General features: G+C 37.9%; 1 protein-coding gene across 2 annotated transcripts; it reads left to right on the plus strand.

The window, feature by feature from the left end:
- Window positions 1–12: 12 nt before the first annotated feature.
- FAM151B (family with sequence similarity 151 member B) lies at window positions 13–14,235 on the plus strand. 2 transcript variants are annotated; one of them, XM_048054340.2, is made up of 6 exons: window positions 13–97; window positions 187–312; window positions 2,186–2,351; window positions 5,727–5,944; window positions 7,567–7,702; window positions 10,230–14,235. In XM_048054340.2, exons 1-6 carry the CDS (start codon window positions 79–81, stop codon window positions 10,381–10,383), a joined length of 819 nt encoding a protein of 272 aa, XP_047910297.2. In that variant the 5' UTR covers window positions 13–78; the 3' UTR covers window positions 10,384–14,235. The 2 variants fall into 2 exon arrangements, with proteins under 2 accessions (XP_047910297.2, XP_047910298.2); XM_048054341.2 differs by lacking the exons at window positions 13–97; window positions 187–312 and adding an exon at window positions 397–557.
- Window positions 14,236–15,574: the final 1,339 nt, after the last annotated feature.

Consider the following 15,574-nt stretch of genomic DNA (forward strand, 5'->3'; position numbering starts at 1 on the left):
CGCCCCACGGCGCGTCCCCGCCCGGCAGCCGGGGCAGCCTCCGCCTCTGTCGGGGCGGGCCCGGGCCCGGGCGAAGAGATGGCGGCCGGGGCGCTGGGTAAGCCCTGCGCGGCCCCGCCGTGCCCCCAGCCCGGTCCCCTTCGTGGGGGCCGCCGCGCTGAGGGCTCGTCCCGCTTGGTGCCGCAGGAGCGTGGGGCGAGGCGGCGGTGGAACATTTCCTGCGGTGCGGGCGGCTCGCCCGCAGGGACGGGGCGGGGATCCTGTGGTGGCATGCGGCGAACAGCCGGCGGCGAGCCCGGGAGGCCGCCACAAGTAAGTGCGAGCCGGGGGCACGATCCCGTCACCGACCCCATCGCCGCCCCTGGGGAAGAGGGGTGCGCAGAGGCGGCGGCTGGTGTGGGAGCAGCTGGGGGAGGCGGCGAGGGGCCCGCTGCTTTCACCGACACAAGCTGAGCTTGTCTGGAGCACCTTGCAGAGGGACGCAACATGTCTCTTTCGTCTCCGTGAGGACAGTGGGGAATGCAGGAGCTGTTTTCCCTGACGTGGCAGCAGTGGCTGTATGCGCAGGCTGGGGGATGAGAGGTTGGGGAGCAGCCCCGCGGAAGGGATCTGGGGGTTCTGGTTAATGGCAGGTTGGACGTGAGTCAGCAGCGTGCCTGGGCAGCCAGCAGGGCTGGTCATGTCCTGGGGAGCATCAGGCACAGCCCTGCTGGCTGGTAGGGGAAGGAAGGGATCGTCCTGCTCTGCGCTGGGACAGCCTCACCTCCAGTACTGAGTATAGGCTTGGGTGCCACAACGTAGGACATAAGACATTTAGTGTCCAAAGCACAACAAAGATGGTGAAGGGCCTGGAAGGCAAGATGTGTGAGGAGCAGCTGAGGTCCCTGGTTTTGTTCAGCCCAGAGCAGAGCAGGCCGAGGGGAGGCCTCATGGCGGCCTGCAGCTCCCTCACGAGGGGAGCGGAGGGGCAGGCGCTGAGCTCTGCTCCCTGGGGACAGCGACAGGACCCGAGGGAACGCCATTCCCATCTGCGGATGTGCTCTGGAAAACAGAAAAAAAATGAAGCAACCTGTTAAAAAATCTGTCAGTCTATCCATCCACCTGATGAGACTCAGTATCAGTTCTGTTAAAAAGCCAGTAGTAGGCGGAGTAAAAAAGCAGAAGGGAGACTACTATCACTTTCAAGCTGGCTTTGCTTTGGGCACCTTCCCATCAAGCAGCAGCCAAAGTGCTGGGGGACGAGTGCTTGTGACAGCTTTGTCAGGGATGTACGGCAAAATTTGCCCAGTCTTCTAGAAGCAGTTAGGGATTCTGAGTAGTTTTGGCCTCGTATGGATGAATCCTCTTCTAGGCCTTTTTAGGATGGTTTTAAATTAGGTACTGTTGCAACACATAGAGTAGTATTTACTGGATTCTACAGGACAATTTTGTTACTACTTTTTTCCGGTTGTTTTGTTCCAGGTAATTAAGTATTTCAGGTTATTTATGAGCAGTATGTTGTTGTGAATTTTAATCTATGTGAACATTGGAATATATGTGATGTTTTTGATTTGCTTTTTATCAATACAATTATCATCATCTTTTTTGTAGTATTTCCATCTAAGTAACCGTTTTTATTGAATTCACTGCAAAGCTGTTAGCACTGTCCAAGCTCTCAGATACCTCTCATTATAGGAAGCTGTTATCAAGAGCTTGCAGCCTTCCTAAGATTTCCACTCATTTGTGTTGAGCTTCAGCTATGATTTTCATAAAGTTCTGGCTCAAGTGAGTTGGCCAGTTTGGGGAATGAAACAAAAGGAATCTGACACTGTCTCTGTCAGCATTAAAATCTTCTGGTGACTTTTCTTTAAGAAGCTCCAGAACTTTATTTTAAGTGAAAAAGATTTGAAATTTAGCAAGAGTGGATTCACATTTTGGATATTCATTTTGCTGTTCCTCAACTCCACTGCAATTACTTGGCTAAACGTGCTTTCAAAAATCAATTTGCACTTGCTTGTAGATTTCTAAAGTGCCTGCTGACTGAACTACCCCAAAAATGCATCTCTGTTGCTTCACATAGAGCAACTCATAGTCACTGATCTTTGTGGGGAAAGCGTGCACAGTCTTCCCAATAGTTGTGATTCTGAAGCAGACACTGGAGCTGTTGGATTTGCTTTCTCTTACAGCACTCATCTTTTAATAACAGGTGAGGTTCACATGATAGAAGCAGATGTCCTTCTCCGTGGTGGCAAGGAAGGAAACGGAGAACCTATCATGGCTCATCCGCCTGAAACAGACAGTGACATCACGTTGCAGGAATGGCTAAATGTGATTGTCAACACAGATAAAGGCATCAAGTTGGATTTTAAGAGGTATTTCAAGACAAAAACATTTGTATATACTACATATACATATACATGTATATTTGTATATATATGTCATTCTTACTAATTTACAATTAACAGTTTTACAGGCAGTGCTATATTTTGGTGATCATAAACCAAACCTTTTCTGATTGTGCAATTTAGAATTATTCCTCCCTTACTGAACAGTAACCGTAGTGAATCATAGTCGGTATTACTGAATGCGTTTCAAGAATAGAAGCTTTAAAGTGTTTTTAACCACAGATGATTTCATATTCAGTCAACTTATTACCGAGTTGCCACTGAGCAAAATTTTCCCATTGGGAAAGTTGACTTGGTAGTGCCTACCTGGAAAACTCCCACCAGTTTTCTGCTTGAGCAAATAAATTAGGAAAGACGACCTCTCGGCTGGAAGTCAGAGTGGCTGCCAGGCTGCAGATGGGGCTGAGCACGCTGGGTCTCTCTCTGCCCAGCGGCATGCATGTCACTCCTGCTGTCCTCCAGATTTCTCAGTGGTGTTCTCTACTCTGGAAGGGGAATGAACTTGTCAAGGCTGTTTAAGGAGCTTCTGAACAGCTTGTTGAAAAGTTAGCTCTGTTCCAGGCCTGCTGAAGGTCATATTGATTTAAAATATATATATATATATATATATATCAGCATATATCATCCCATATCAGCATATACATCTTTCTTTCCAGAACTCTTTATTTATTTTTTTTTTTAAGGAGAGGACTTCTGTTCTCTCACCAGCTCCAATATTAACAGTCTGTTGGAAATTTCTCAGTTCATGAATTAAATATATTCTTTTGAATGTCTGATCTCTCACCATGCATGATGCAATTTTTGAGTGTGATTTGTAATACAGTAAAGCTTTATTACTGTCAGTATGGTAAGTTGAATGTATATTGAAGTAAATTCAGTTTCTTTGGTCTAACTTCTCAATTTCAGCTTCAGACGTTCATTTTCAATTTTAACCATGCTGTTTCCTTAGCTTTATTGGAAAATGCACCTGAGAAGCCCATGGAATTGCTTGGAAAAGTTTGAAATTGTGTTCAAAGTGAGATGTGATTTTCAGATGTAATCTCTGCAATTCCTGTCTTCAGCTTTGTCTGATTATCTGTGTACATCAGTTTTTGCAGCAGATGGAGAATCCAGCTGCACATTTAAAGGAGCCTTGGTATGTTATAGACACACAAAAATTGCTAGGTAGCTATAAAATTTGTACCTGTTGTTCTATGTAATGTAATCACAGTTTTCATGTAAAAGTTCATGAGAATACAGAAAATGGGGGCAGACTTTTATTGTTACAGAGTCTCTAAAAGTCAGCTTAGACAGGAAAGGAAAATGATAAGAGAAGTAGAGAAGTTTTCATTTTTTTTTCAATTCAGTTTTAGTTATTCCTGAAATTAATTTAAAAACTGTTGCCTCATTTTTTCTACAAGGAGTTTCTGACCAAGTGCAATGATTTTTTTAAAAGCTTTAAAAATTATATTGCATTGTAAAAGTCTGATTGTATAAAAGCATTTAAAAAATACAAGCACACAGTGCAGATGCATTCAAACGAGTGACACAGAATTTGATGTTCATTTGGACAATATTTCTTTGTGTACCATTGCTGAAGTTTTGAAGGTTATTCCAGTGGTGCTTAAAAAGAAATATTTTCTGTATTTCTACTCTGTGAGCTTGATTAATCACATAATCACATTTCCTGTTCGAATTAATGTATTCTGCAACAGGACTTCAGAGTCACATTTCAAAAATGCCAGAATCATCTTAAAGTGGAGTCAACAATACATTTTAATTTGTTCAGATTTATTCAGTGCTGTGGAATAAAAATAGGGCTGTTAGTTCTTTTTTGTGTGTTTGTCTTGTTTCCGAGGGATGCTGCTTTATTTGTTTGTTTCTCTTTCCATTATCATGTAATTTACAGCAAAAATGAAGGCAGTCTGCTGATTTGGAGGATCACCTGCATATTAGTTCTGGGAACATGTGAAGTGTTCTGGCTTCATAAGATGTGAAAAATACTTAAACCAATAATGTTCATTCAAGCCATTACTAGATTTTCTCTGGGAAAAAAAAAATGAGCCAATGGAGCCAGTACTTAATAACTGAAAGTGCTGGGTGGAATTCCTGACAATACGCAGTTTTCTCAACAACACAAAAGTTAAAATGTACAAAATGACTTTTCACAGTAAGTAACACAGGCAGCTCAGGGTACACGGCTGGCTGCCATTCTCATGTCTGGCTGAACATCCTGACATGATTCATCTGACCTCATCCTGAGCTGGGTTTGGGAATAGCTTGTTCCAGAACCAACCTTACAAAATGGTGAGAAGGACACACAGGAGAAAACACAGGTCCTTGCTATTAATAAGGAAAGCACGACTCTGACCATAACAATTTCAAATTCCTGAATGTTACATGGAATGTTCATTAATTTGGTGAGTGAGAAAAATTATCTATTTTCTTGGCATTCAGTCCCTTTCCCCATTATTCTACATTTCCTTTTTTTTCTTTTTCCACAAAACTTCTGAAAGTTTTGTTAGGATGGGGAAAGGTTATAGTTTGCTTTCTAGCTATGCTCTTTCTTTTGATTTAAGCGAATAACAAGAATAAGACTTAAGACATTTTGTTAAATGATTACAGGAGGTTTCTACATTGGTTGCTCAAGTGACGACATCGCATACTTAATAATTATCTATAGGATGAGCATCTGATGTGCAGACCATGCTGCCGTTGGTATGCCACACTTCTGAGCTATGGGAATAACCACTGCCAGGGTTAAAATGTTCAGATGAGTGCCCTTTCAGCCTGTTAGTTGCCTAAAATGCTCAGTTTTTGTCTTTTTATTGTCCTAATACAGGTGCATCATCTTGCACAGATATGAAAGTAATTTTTGGTCTGTCAACTGGATTTGAAATAGCTATCTGTGGACAAAAAATGTACCATTTTAAGCTAGGTTGAGAGAGACTGCTTTTAGCCTTCAGATAGTATATAAGCCTCAGGAACATACTCGAATAGGAGAAATAAATTTAAATTTATGACAGCACTTCTGGCTTTCAGGTATCGTCAGCCCAGTTGTCTAATCTGATTTAAAATGTTAGTCAGAGCCTGCTGTGGCTTCCTTTACTAAAATCCTTACCAAGCATCCAATAAAGTCCAAGTCTTACAAAGCCTCATGTTAGAAGAGCCATGAAGTACGAGCCATGAAGCAGTTCATTTTGGGCAGTCACCTTGTGGTAGAAAGGCTCCTCAGCGTCTGCTCAGATGCTGCCTGGGTTACGTGGGGCGTTTTCATCAACTTCCCCACCTGTACACGCACAGTGCCTTTCCCGTCCTCAGTCTGGTAAGGCATCTCACCTCATCTGCATCTTGCCGGCACAGTCTAGATGCCGTACAGCCTTCCCTGGAGCTTCTTGAGTGTGTGAAGCCGCATTTGAGGCGACCTGTTTGGCTCAACGCAGACATCCTGCCGGGACCGAACGGGAGTAGCGCTGCAGTGGATGCGAAAGGATTCCTTGACACGGTCACTTCGGTTTTTCCAGACGTAACCTTGTCGCTGGGGTGGACGACTGGATGGCACCCTGACGAACAAAATAAAGGTAAAGATAGAAAATGTAATTCATATGCTCTATAGCCTACTCCCTTCAAATTAATTTCATAGTTGATTCAAAATAAATCGAATGCCATCTTGTCAGTTTGGAAACAGTAGTGAATATAAGAAGAATTATTTTCTTTCTTGATGTATATTTGATAGTGTGTTATGTAGCAATTAGTTCTGTCTTTGAGTTGCAATGGAACTGTATGAAAATTCTGTGTTTCTGTTAAAATAAACGGTACTTTGTTCTTCTCATTCTCATGCACTGCAGAATTTCTTGGGGACAAACTGCTTGAGTTCTTTTTCAGGTGGTCTGCTCCCTGAATCCTGGCAGGATCGGAATGGTAATCAGAATTCTGGCACAGTTCCTAGAGAAAAAATGATTAGCTGGAAGTTTTAAAACCTATGATTTTGCTCTTTCATTAGATAACTGAAATCAAATTGCTGGTCAACATTGTTTTCAACATTTCTATTGAAGAATTGAATTTGTGCAATAGATTTTCCGAGTTATTGATGTTAATAATTTTCTGAAATCTCAGTTTTGTGAATCTAATTGCAGTTTGTTATTGTTAATCCCTAACTAAAGTTTAAATCTGGAACGTGTAAACATTATTTTAGGATCTTTTCTACAGGCATCCTCTCATCATTCTCAGAGCTGTTTTGTTGGGATTTTTTACTGCAGGGCCCATGCATTTGTATGCAATGACACAGTTCCCACTAGTATCATCTGGGACAACGATGACAAAATTATACACCGTTTCAAATTGCTTATTGTTTATTAGCAAGATTTAGTATTTCCTTATGATGATTGTGTTGTATGTTATAGAGACTTTTTTTAACTTGTATGTTCTCCGAAGTATTATCAGTACAGTAAGAAGTTGTTGGAAATGCACATAAGAAATAATGTACGGAATAATCTTTTTTAATAAATCTAACTTTATGTTCATTCAAAACTTCAGTTTATGATGATGCTAATTATGGATGTACTGTAAGACAAAAGAGAAACAACTTATTTGAATGTTTACAACTGCAAGTTACTGTTTGCCCAACAAAACCTTTATTTAAAATTTTGTGCTTTTGTAGGCTTTTCAGTAACTACATTGCATTAGAGTAATTGAGCAACAAATGATTAACTGATGTTACTGAAGTTAAGATTTTCATAAAGTAAGAGAAAATTTAAACAGCATTTTATGTCCAGTGCTTGTAAAAAATTCAGCAGCAAGCACTGCAAGTGTTTTAGGTTGCTTGTCTTCTAGCATTTAATGTGTTGTTTTTTTTTTTTCTTCGTAATGTTTCTGTTTTTCTTAGGGCCACAGTCATGTTAAAACTAGTACATACTGAAGTCAGTGGCAACACATTTTTAGAGATAGAGCAAAGATACAGTTTCCTGGACATTAAAAATGTCACATTCTTTAGCTTTATCCAAAATAACAGTGCAGTTAATGTAAATAAGTTTCTTTTTCCATGTTGGTATTGGGACATTGACATTTTTTATTTATAATCATTTGGTGATTTCTTTTTTGAGTTATCTGATTTTCACAAAACCAATGTTTGCTCTTGTTTTGTCTTGCAAGCTTACCATTCTATAAATCATCATGTCTTTATTTTAAATGGCCTTTGTTGTAGGCTATGACTGGATGATGGTGAAAGAAATGGCTCAGATATGCAGTACACTTTCCCAGCCTGTTACTTTCCCTGTAAGAGCAGCATTAGTACGACAGTCAATGCCTGAGCTTTGTTGGTTAATACAACAGTCAGACAGGTAAGTTTGAGGAACTTCCTTCAATTTTAGCAGTCCTTATTATAAAGGTACATATTTGTTATATTAAGTACAGCACATTTATATGTACATGCTTATCCCAATTAAATTGAAAATATGTTCTTTTAGCTTATTCCTTTAGTTCCTTAACTCCATCAGTTCTTCAATTGTTTTATCATCCAGGACTAGTCAGTATTCACTTCTGTAAAATAATTAAATTTCAAAAGCCTCTTTTAAAATTACTCTTTATAGTTAATGAATCTTTTATAGGATTAATTGGATTTATAGGTAATCCAATTCCATTACATGCATTTCATAAGACTAATGTAGTTAAATAGACCAAGCAGTTTGATGTTGCAATTTAGAATTAATGAGGTTTAGTACTGACATTTTATATATTCCTTGTATTAGGTTACTTGTATACTATATAATAATGTGCCATAAAAACATCAAAGGTGATTTTTGAGTTGGAATTTGTTTGTTAACCTGGGTAGGAAGCTGGGCATCACCCAGCTCTACCCCAGCAGGACTGGAAAGAGAATCATAAGGGCAAAAGTGAGAAAACTCATCAGCTAAGATAAAGACAGTTTTCTAGGTAAGAGGAGGGACAAAATAAAGCAAAACCAAGAAAAACAAGCAATGCAAAAGCAATTGCTCACCACCAACCCACTGACGCCCAGCCAGTGCCTTATCAACAGCAACTCTGGCAAACTTCCCTCCACTCCCACAAGTTTTTACTGCTGAACGTGATGTTGTGTAATGAACATTGTTTTGATCGCAATTCCAAAACTTACCCCATACTGATCTGCTATGAAGAAAATTAATTCCATCCCAGCCCAAACCAGTGCTACAGAAGTTAGTAAGTTTGCTACAAACTTGTTTTGATTAGGTACTTGATATATATTAAGTGGTTTCCAAACACCAAGTTATACTTCCTTTTAAAAACTGTTCTTATAAACCCATAACAATTTCGTAGCAAACATGTATTTGCCTATTATAGAAGAAGAATAAAATCTGCTTTATACACACTGCCATTTACTCATTTTTTCACCTACTCTGCTTACCTACACTTCAATAAAGTTGCTCCTTAAGCACTAACCAAGGTCAAAGCACAAACCAGAGAATTTTATACAAATAGTTTCCTGAAAAATTTCTAAGTAATTAGTGAAAATAAGGCAGAAAAATTAAGTGTTTTTTTTCATGTTAACAGTGGAGAGTTGAGAGATGATTATTGTAAACTGGGAAATTCATTTCTAAATACTGTTATGTTAAGGATATCTTCTTTGATTTGTGTCATTCTCAAATATTTCTTCAATGTATAAAAGCATAATTCCCACTGAAATAGTAGGATTTTCTCTTCACCTCATCCTTAAATTCCCATTTTTTTAGTGGCATTAGAAGTCAGAAATTCCTGAGCTGGCTTTGCTGACATACAGCTACACTCTGATTTACTTCTGTTTTAAATTAATACAGTTTTATTAAACAAAGGGAAAAAAAAAGAAAAAAAAGTTTGTTATGTGGATATTATGGACAGTAATGCTTTTTTTTTTTTTTGAAAAAGTTATAATAAAGTCTGTGCAATTAATGAGAAAAGCATGCATGATATGGTATGGAAGATGCATCCAGTTAATCAGATGTCATCACTATGCATCACATATGTGAGAAAATGTGAGACTGATATCACCAGTTGCCTCCTATTTGCTGTTATAATGCTCTGTAACTATTGCTCTGTAACTCTGTAACTATTTATTACTTTATCAAACTTAATGTTCAGCCTGAAATTTCTTTGCTGGATATCTGCCCTGGATTGTTTATTTTATTCCTTGAGGAACAGTTCATACAAGAACCAGGCTAGGTATAAATTGTGTTGGGTAATGGACAATTGTCCATCTTAAAAAAATTGCAGTCCTCCTTGGGAAGTTCTAACAAATTTAGCTGTAGTTGCAAGAACTTAAATTTTACTAGAACCAAATTGTGTGATTTTCTTCATCTCTAAGGAAAAAAAAAATGTGGTAAATGAATAGGCCTTTGCAAATTGTCATTTACCTGAATCAAACAGAGGTTTATTTAGAGGCTTGCAATCATGTTCTTATGCTAGCCTGTCTGTACAAAGCATTCTGTAGGCTCCCTGTGCAAACTAGTTTGAGCATGTGTTGGAGCATGCCCGCTTTTGGAGTAGCATTTTCAAGAACTGATTTTCCTGCTAATTGTAAGTCATTGGGGTAATAAGACAAGTATAGAGACTATCGGCGCAGTGCCTTGTAGCACAAATGCAGGGTGGGGGAAGATGATTTTCCTGGACATGAAGGGGTAAAGAGGACAGGGATGTTTAATTCGGGTAGTTCATAAATTTTTGTTGCTTAACTTTGAAATCTAAAGGAGATATTTTTTTGGTATGTAATTTCATTCCTAAAATTAAGATACCGTAGTCCTGACTATTTTTAGAAGCATATTATTGCAATGTCTTTCTGTCTTATATCCTTTAAATTAAGAAAATACTCTCTATTTTTTCTCTCTTCTTTTTTTATAGGTACAGCCTCACCATTTGGACAGGGAAACAAGATGTGTATTCTGTAGAAGATTTGCTTTACATCCGAAAAAACTGTGATAAAAGTAGGGTTTACTATGACATCTTAGAACCACAAAATTCTGAATTCAAAAAAGCCATAGGAACAGAATGCTAAATGTGAACCCCATGAGCTGAGACCTTGTAATACTTAGCCTCTTTAAACATGAAAACTTCTCATTCAGTGAACGCACCCGTGGTTATTGAAGAAGTTTTTGTATAACTTTTTTAAAAGGTTTCCCAAATAGGTAATGCCTCTTTGATAGGTCAGAATTGTTACTTGCTCATCATATGCATCTCCCCTCTCCTTCTAGCACTTGTTCCCTGCAAGCATATAAAGAGGAGAGCGTCCTCAGTGCGTAGTTGTGGACCATGATAATTTGCTACCAACTGCTTTTGTGTAAGCCAGTTATGGGACACTTGATGTCTACCAAAGAAAATAGTTCACACTTTTTACAGGCGGACAAGAATTGAGGTTGTAGTAAGTACAGAGACATACAGTTTCTGAAAGGTTTTATTTTGTAGCTCATCCTGATACACTCAGTTTTTACTGCTATCATAATAGAAAATTTTCTCAGTCCTAGTGAATAGAAGATTCTGATTGCTGGGTGGGGGATCCATGATGCTACATATTCCAGGGAGATAAAATAGTTATTTTTCCTGAATTAAAACTAATCGAGTTCATTGAAGTGTGACAGTCATACCTTTAGTGGCTTTCCTCCATGCTTTCCGAGCCATCAGCAGCATGGACTGTGTCCCTGGACTGTGAAAAGCTGGAGTTGTAGCTGTAGCCGAAGGAGGCACTGGGGCAGAGAGAAATGGTGAAATGAACTATAATTCTGACCTGTACTTAAAGCACATAGATGGATTGCAGTGAAGTATATGTCAGCTACAGTATTAAAAAGACCTCCAGCAGTTTATAAGAGAAGTGCTGATTGTTCTTTCAGGAGTCTTAAACTAAATTTTAGGTGTAAGAGTAGCTATGTAAAATGTTCTGTTGTAGTCTTTTTGAAAGCCAGAGGCTTTAGGAGTAAAATAGCTGTACAGTAATTGGTGCTTACCACAAAAATTGTACATTTCTGTGATTGTACAGTTATTTTCTACATTCCCCTGGATTGGACATCTCTTTGATTCACAGAATGCAATTTCAAAAATTTTCAGAAGTTAAACTTTGCCTTCAAAAAAAATAAACTCATTGCAACCTTGTTTGTCATCTGCAGGAAAAGGCCTAATTTAAGCATTTTTTTGCCTCTCTTCTGTCTGCATTTTATAAAATGAATGGCAGTAACCACCAAAAGGTCAACTTCATCAGTGTGATTCCTTTTGATGAACTGGGAGAAAAGATGTATTGTTTAGTTAACTATGCCAACACGAGCAGGTTTGAACAGATTTATCCTCTTTATTCTTTATAGCATCTGTTTCTATTAGCTTTGTGGTAACACTTTGCTATTGCACTGGAAGAAGAGGCATTAACTATTTCCTTACTTGCCGTAACTATGATAAATATTTTAAGTACTTCAACGACCCTTTTCTAATCCAGTTCATTTTGACTAACCCAGCTCTCAGGAGCTATTACCTGAACAGGCATGAAAGCAGATCTGATGATGTAGTACACTCTTTTGGATAATGACCTTTTCACTTTACTCCTTTTCAGGGAGAACAGGATGTTTGACTGACCAAAGCTCCCATTAACCAAAGTTCTGGATGCTGCTTTGAGTCTACAGTACATACAGCAAGCTAGTAGGAAATAGTATAATTCAGGTTTTTTAATACCTGAAGCATTAGGAATTGTTAAAACTGATTAAACTATTAAGTAAAAAACGTTATCAGCAATTGCCAGAAGTACTTTTAAGCATACAGGCATTGTAGAAGAAATATCACTGAATAATATATATGGATATGAATAAACAGAGACAGTCAGATACAATTAAATGAAGACACAGTCTGGTTACCAGAAAAATCAATTAAGGTAACAAGACATGTGAAAGTAGATTAAACAAAGTGCTGGAGTGAATTCTGTGAAGCGTTCTTGCAGTGACAGAAGGGTTTGGCAATATTCTGAAGTTGATTATTCTGTATGGATTATCCTATAAATCTGAATTTCTCTGTTTTCTTTTTTACCCATGTATCTCTGTTAGTTGTCCTGCAAAGGGGCTTGGGTCCTGGTCTGACTTGCACACAAATAAATTAATTTGAATTTGTTTCTCTGTTTTCATGCTGCTCTTCCTACAAATACTCTCCTTGTAATATCAGAAGTGTTAACTGTGGGCCTGGCAATAAGATAGTAAAGATGAGATGAAAGCCAGTTATTTATTCTGTTGGAAACAGGTATCTATGACAGTTCTGTGTTGCTCTAGCTGTTGAGGTCTCCTTTTTTCTTCTGCAAATGATCTATTCCTTGTCCTTAAAACTTTCTTTAGGAGCCTTCTGCTTGAGGATTTTTTTTTCTCCAGCAGTGTTACTTAATGTCTGTTATCTTTCAGCCAAGTTTTTAGACATTCTTGTCCTTGTTACATGACAAACCTGGTTGACTTTAATGGATTAGGTATTGTTCTGGATATCCAGGTGAGTTAAGTGATTAATAAAATGTTTCTAATTTACTTAAAATGTAGCTCAAGCCATATATTTTTCTGTGAATTTGATGGAACTTACTAAATAGATAATGTCACAGAAGAAAGGTTGCATCGTTAATCCTCCATGACTACTCAATGAAATTCAGAAGCAATGTGTGTAATGACTAAAGCAAAACAGAAGCTAGTTTTCTGAGGTTTGTGTTTTTTGAATGTACTGTGGAATCAAAGGAAATTCTTTAAAAACAGTTGAATTAGTTGAATCAGTTTTGGCCTACTCTGACTGAAAAGAAAAAAAAAACAACAAAGAAAAAAAAACAACAAAGAAAGAACCTGTCTTTTTCTTCAAGATTGATTAAAACCTTTTTATTTATCAGTCAGCTGTCTGTGATTAAGCCATTTGCTAATGTTATCTCAAATTTATTTTGCATTTAACTTTCCATTAAACCCTATTTAATGTTATTGACCTCAAGCACTTGTGATTTTTATTGTGCTGCTTGGAGACAGAAGAATTTGATTCCAGCACCTGGTGCATGTTATCTTTTTTCTATCAGTAGGGATTGTGCAATAGCTGCAGGAAACTATATGAACCTTCTGAGTCCCCTTGTGTGAATCAGGTTAACATAAACCTCTACTTCTGCAACCCGCCATCAGGAGTTGCCGTTACAGATTAAGAAGACAGAGAAAGTGAATTACAGAGAAAGTTTTTGTACCTCATTGAATAATTTGGTGACAAAATAGTCCCTTCCTTTCCTTTCTTTCCTTCATTTTTTTCTGTAAGTAAAACTATAGTAATAGCAGTTAGCAGTGTTGTGAAGTTCAAAATGCTTGGGCTGTTTTTTTTTTTTCTTTTGATTTTGAAAGGGTTTTGAAGAGGCTAGTAGAGTATTATGAAATGCATCCTACACTACATCCAAATTCGGAGGAGCTTTTCCTTAAATTTCCATGTTCTTCTAAAATTTCTTTCAATTTATTTTAAAATTTATTTGATTTTCAGAGAGTATTTATTTTAATAAGGGTAAAACTATTAACAAAATGATATTAGGAAGTGTTGTGGCACTTGTTTTAAAGAATTTTTTTTCATAACCTTTTGTTAATTAGAAGTTGTTTTCTACCATGAGACGATATTGCATATCTTGAAATTTTAATTGAAAAGTAATATTGATAGATTTTTGATGCTGTGTTTTGATGTTTGTAGACTATTATTCTTTAATCTGTTTGTCTTTTGTTACAGTAATACCTGTATGTTTATGCAATGTGATTCCCTAATGCCTAGGTTTATCGTCTATTAGTTTGCTATATTTACTGACAGTTTTACCAAGAGTTTTATGTACAAATCTTGTACGGACCTATGTGCAAAAGCGAGGGCTCCTAAATAAAATCCAAGCCAGAGTGTTGTATGAGTCTCTACTTCTTTGCCTCTCTTCTAGCGCTTTGATGGTTGAGCTCTGGCAACTGTCTTTGCAGTGAAGTAAGATGGTAATACTTTCTTCTGGATGCTGTTACTCCTGACTTGTCTTTTTCCTTCAGATCACTGTAATTATTGCGTTATTACCCTTTCAATGTGGATGAAGAAAATACTCACTACATACTGCAGTTACTCTTAATTGCAGTAGGACAGTAAGATCTGTGTTCCCTTCTGCCAGCTGTTCTGCAGGAGCAGTAACTTCCGGCAGATCGGTGCAATAGGATGCTGGGGATAATAACATCTTACACTGCTGTAGCAAAGTTTATTCATTAAAATCCACAATAAAGAATTACCATTTTTTATTGTGCTTCCAATAAAATTGAAACTATGTTAATCTTATCATCTTCTGAATTTTGAACATGTGAATTTTCAAGGCAAATAAATTTGTTTTTAAATATCCTTATATTTTGGTTTTGTTCCCTTGAATTTTTCAGTGGTCCTTGTATCATTATAGCTGTTGCCTTTGACACCCAGTTGCCATTCCTGTCATTGTTGTAACATAGAAATTGCATCTGCAGATTTGTAATGTCAGTTGGGATCTGTCTGAGCAGAATTAAAATATATTTTTTTAAAAGGTGTTCCAGTTATTGTGTTTCTAAAATGTACGTTCAGGTCAAGTTTTTATTTTAAAATGGACTAACTTTTTCAGAGAGAAGCCTGTAACCCATGCGATTTTTGGCAGGTTGTAGAAGTGCTTTAATTGCTAACTGATGCCTTCAGGGCAAAAAATACAGGAATTAATTACAGTCTATCAACATGCAGCTGCATCTGGAGTTCAGAAATTTGGGAATAATCTGGACTGTTTGCAATCTTTAAAAAATTCACTCTTCAGTCTAAGATTGTAGAGTTTTTTTAAACAGCACTTAAACCCAGCTGAACATAACGTCACATAAACATAACATGTTTAACATGTTATAACATGAACATAAAGTTTTTTCCTACTTAGGCCAACACCCCTGAATTAATCTTAGACCTACAGAGTGGTGCTAGACAGAGCCCTGTGCTACAGGAGGTTCCATCTTCGTGGTTATATTTAAAACAGTAATTTCAACTTCACACAGATTCTCAGAGTCCTCTGGTACTTGCTTAAGTGTTGAAATGTTAACACCTGATCTTCCTAAATCCCAGTTTAAGTGAATTATGTCCTGTCTAAATTTATCCTTCCGTTTCTGCATGTTACAGCACTCACTGATCGTATTTAGTACTCCAGAGGAGCAAGGGAGCAATACAGGTGGAATAAGCCCTGATTTGGCGATGAAGTTCCAGGCATT

This window comes from Anser cygnoides, chromosome Z (assembly GCF_040182565.1).
Source record: "Anser cygnoides isolate HZ-2024a breed goose chromosome Z, Taihu_goose_T2T_genome, whole genome shotgun sequence".
NCBI lineage: Eukaryota > Metazoa > Chordata > Aves > Anseriformes > Anatidae > Anser > Anser cygnoides.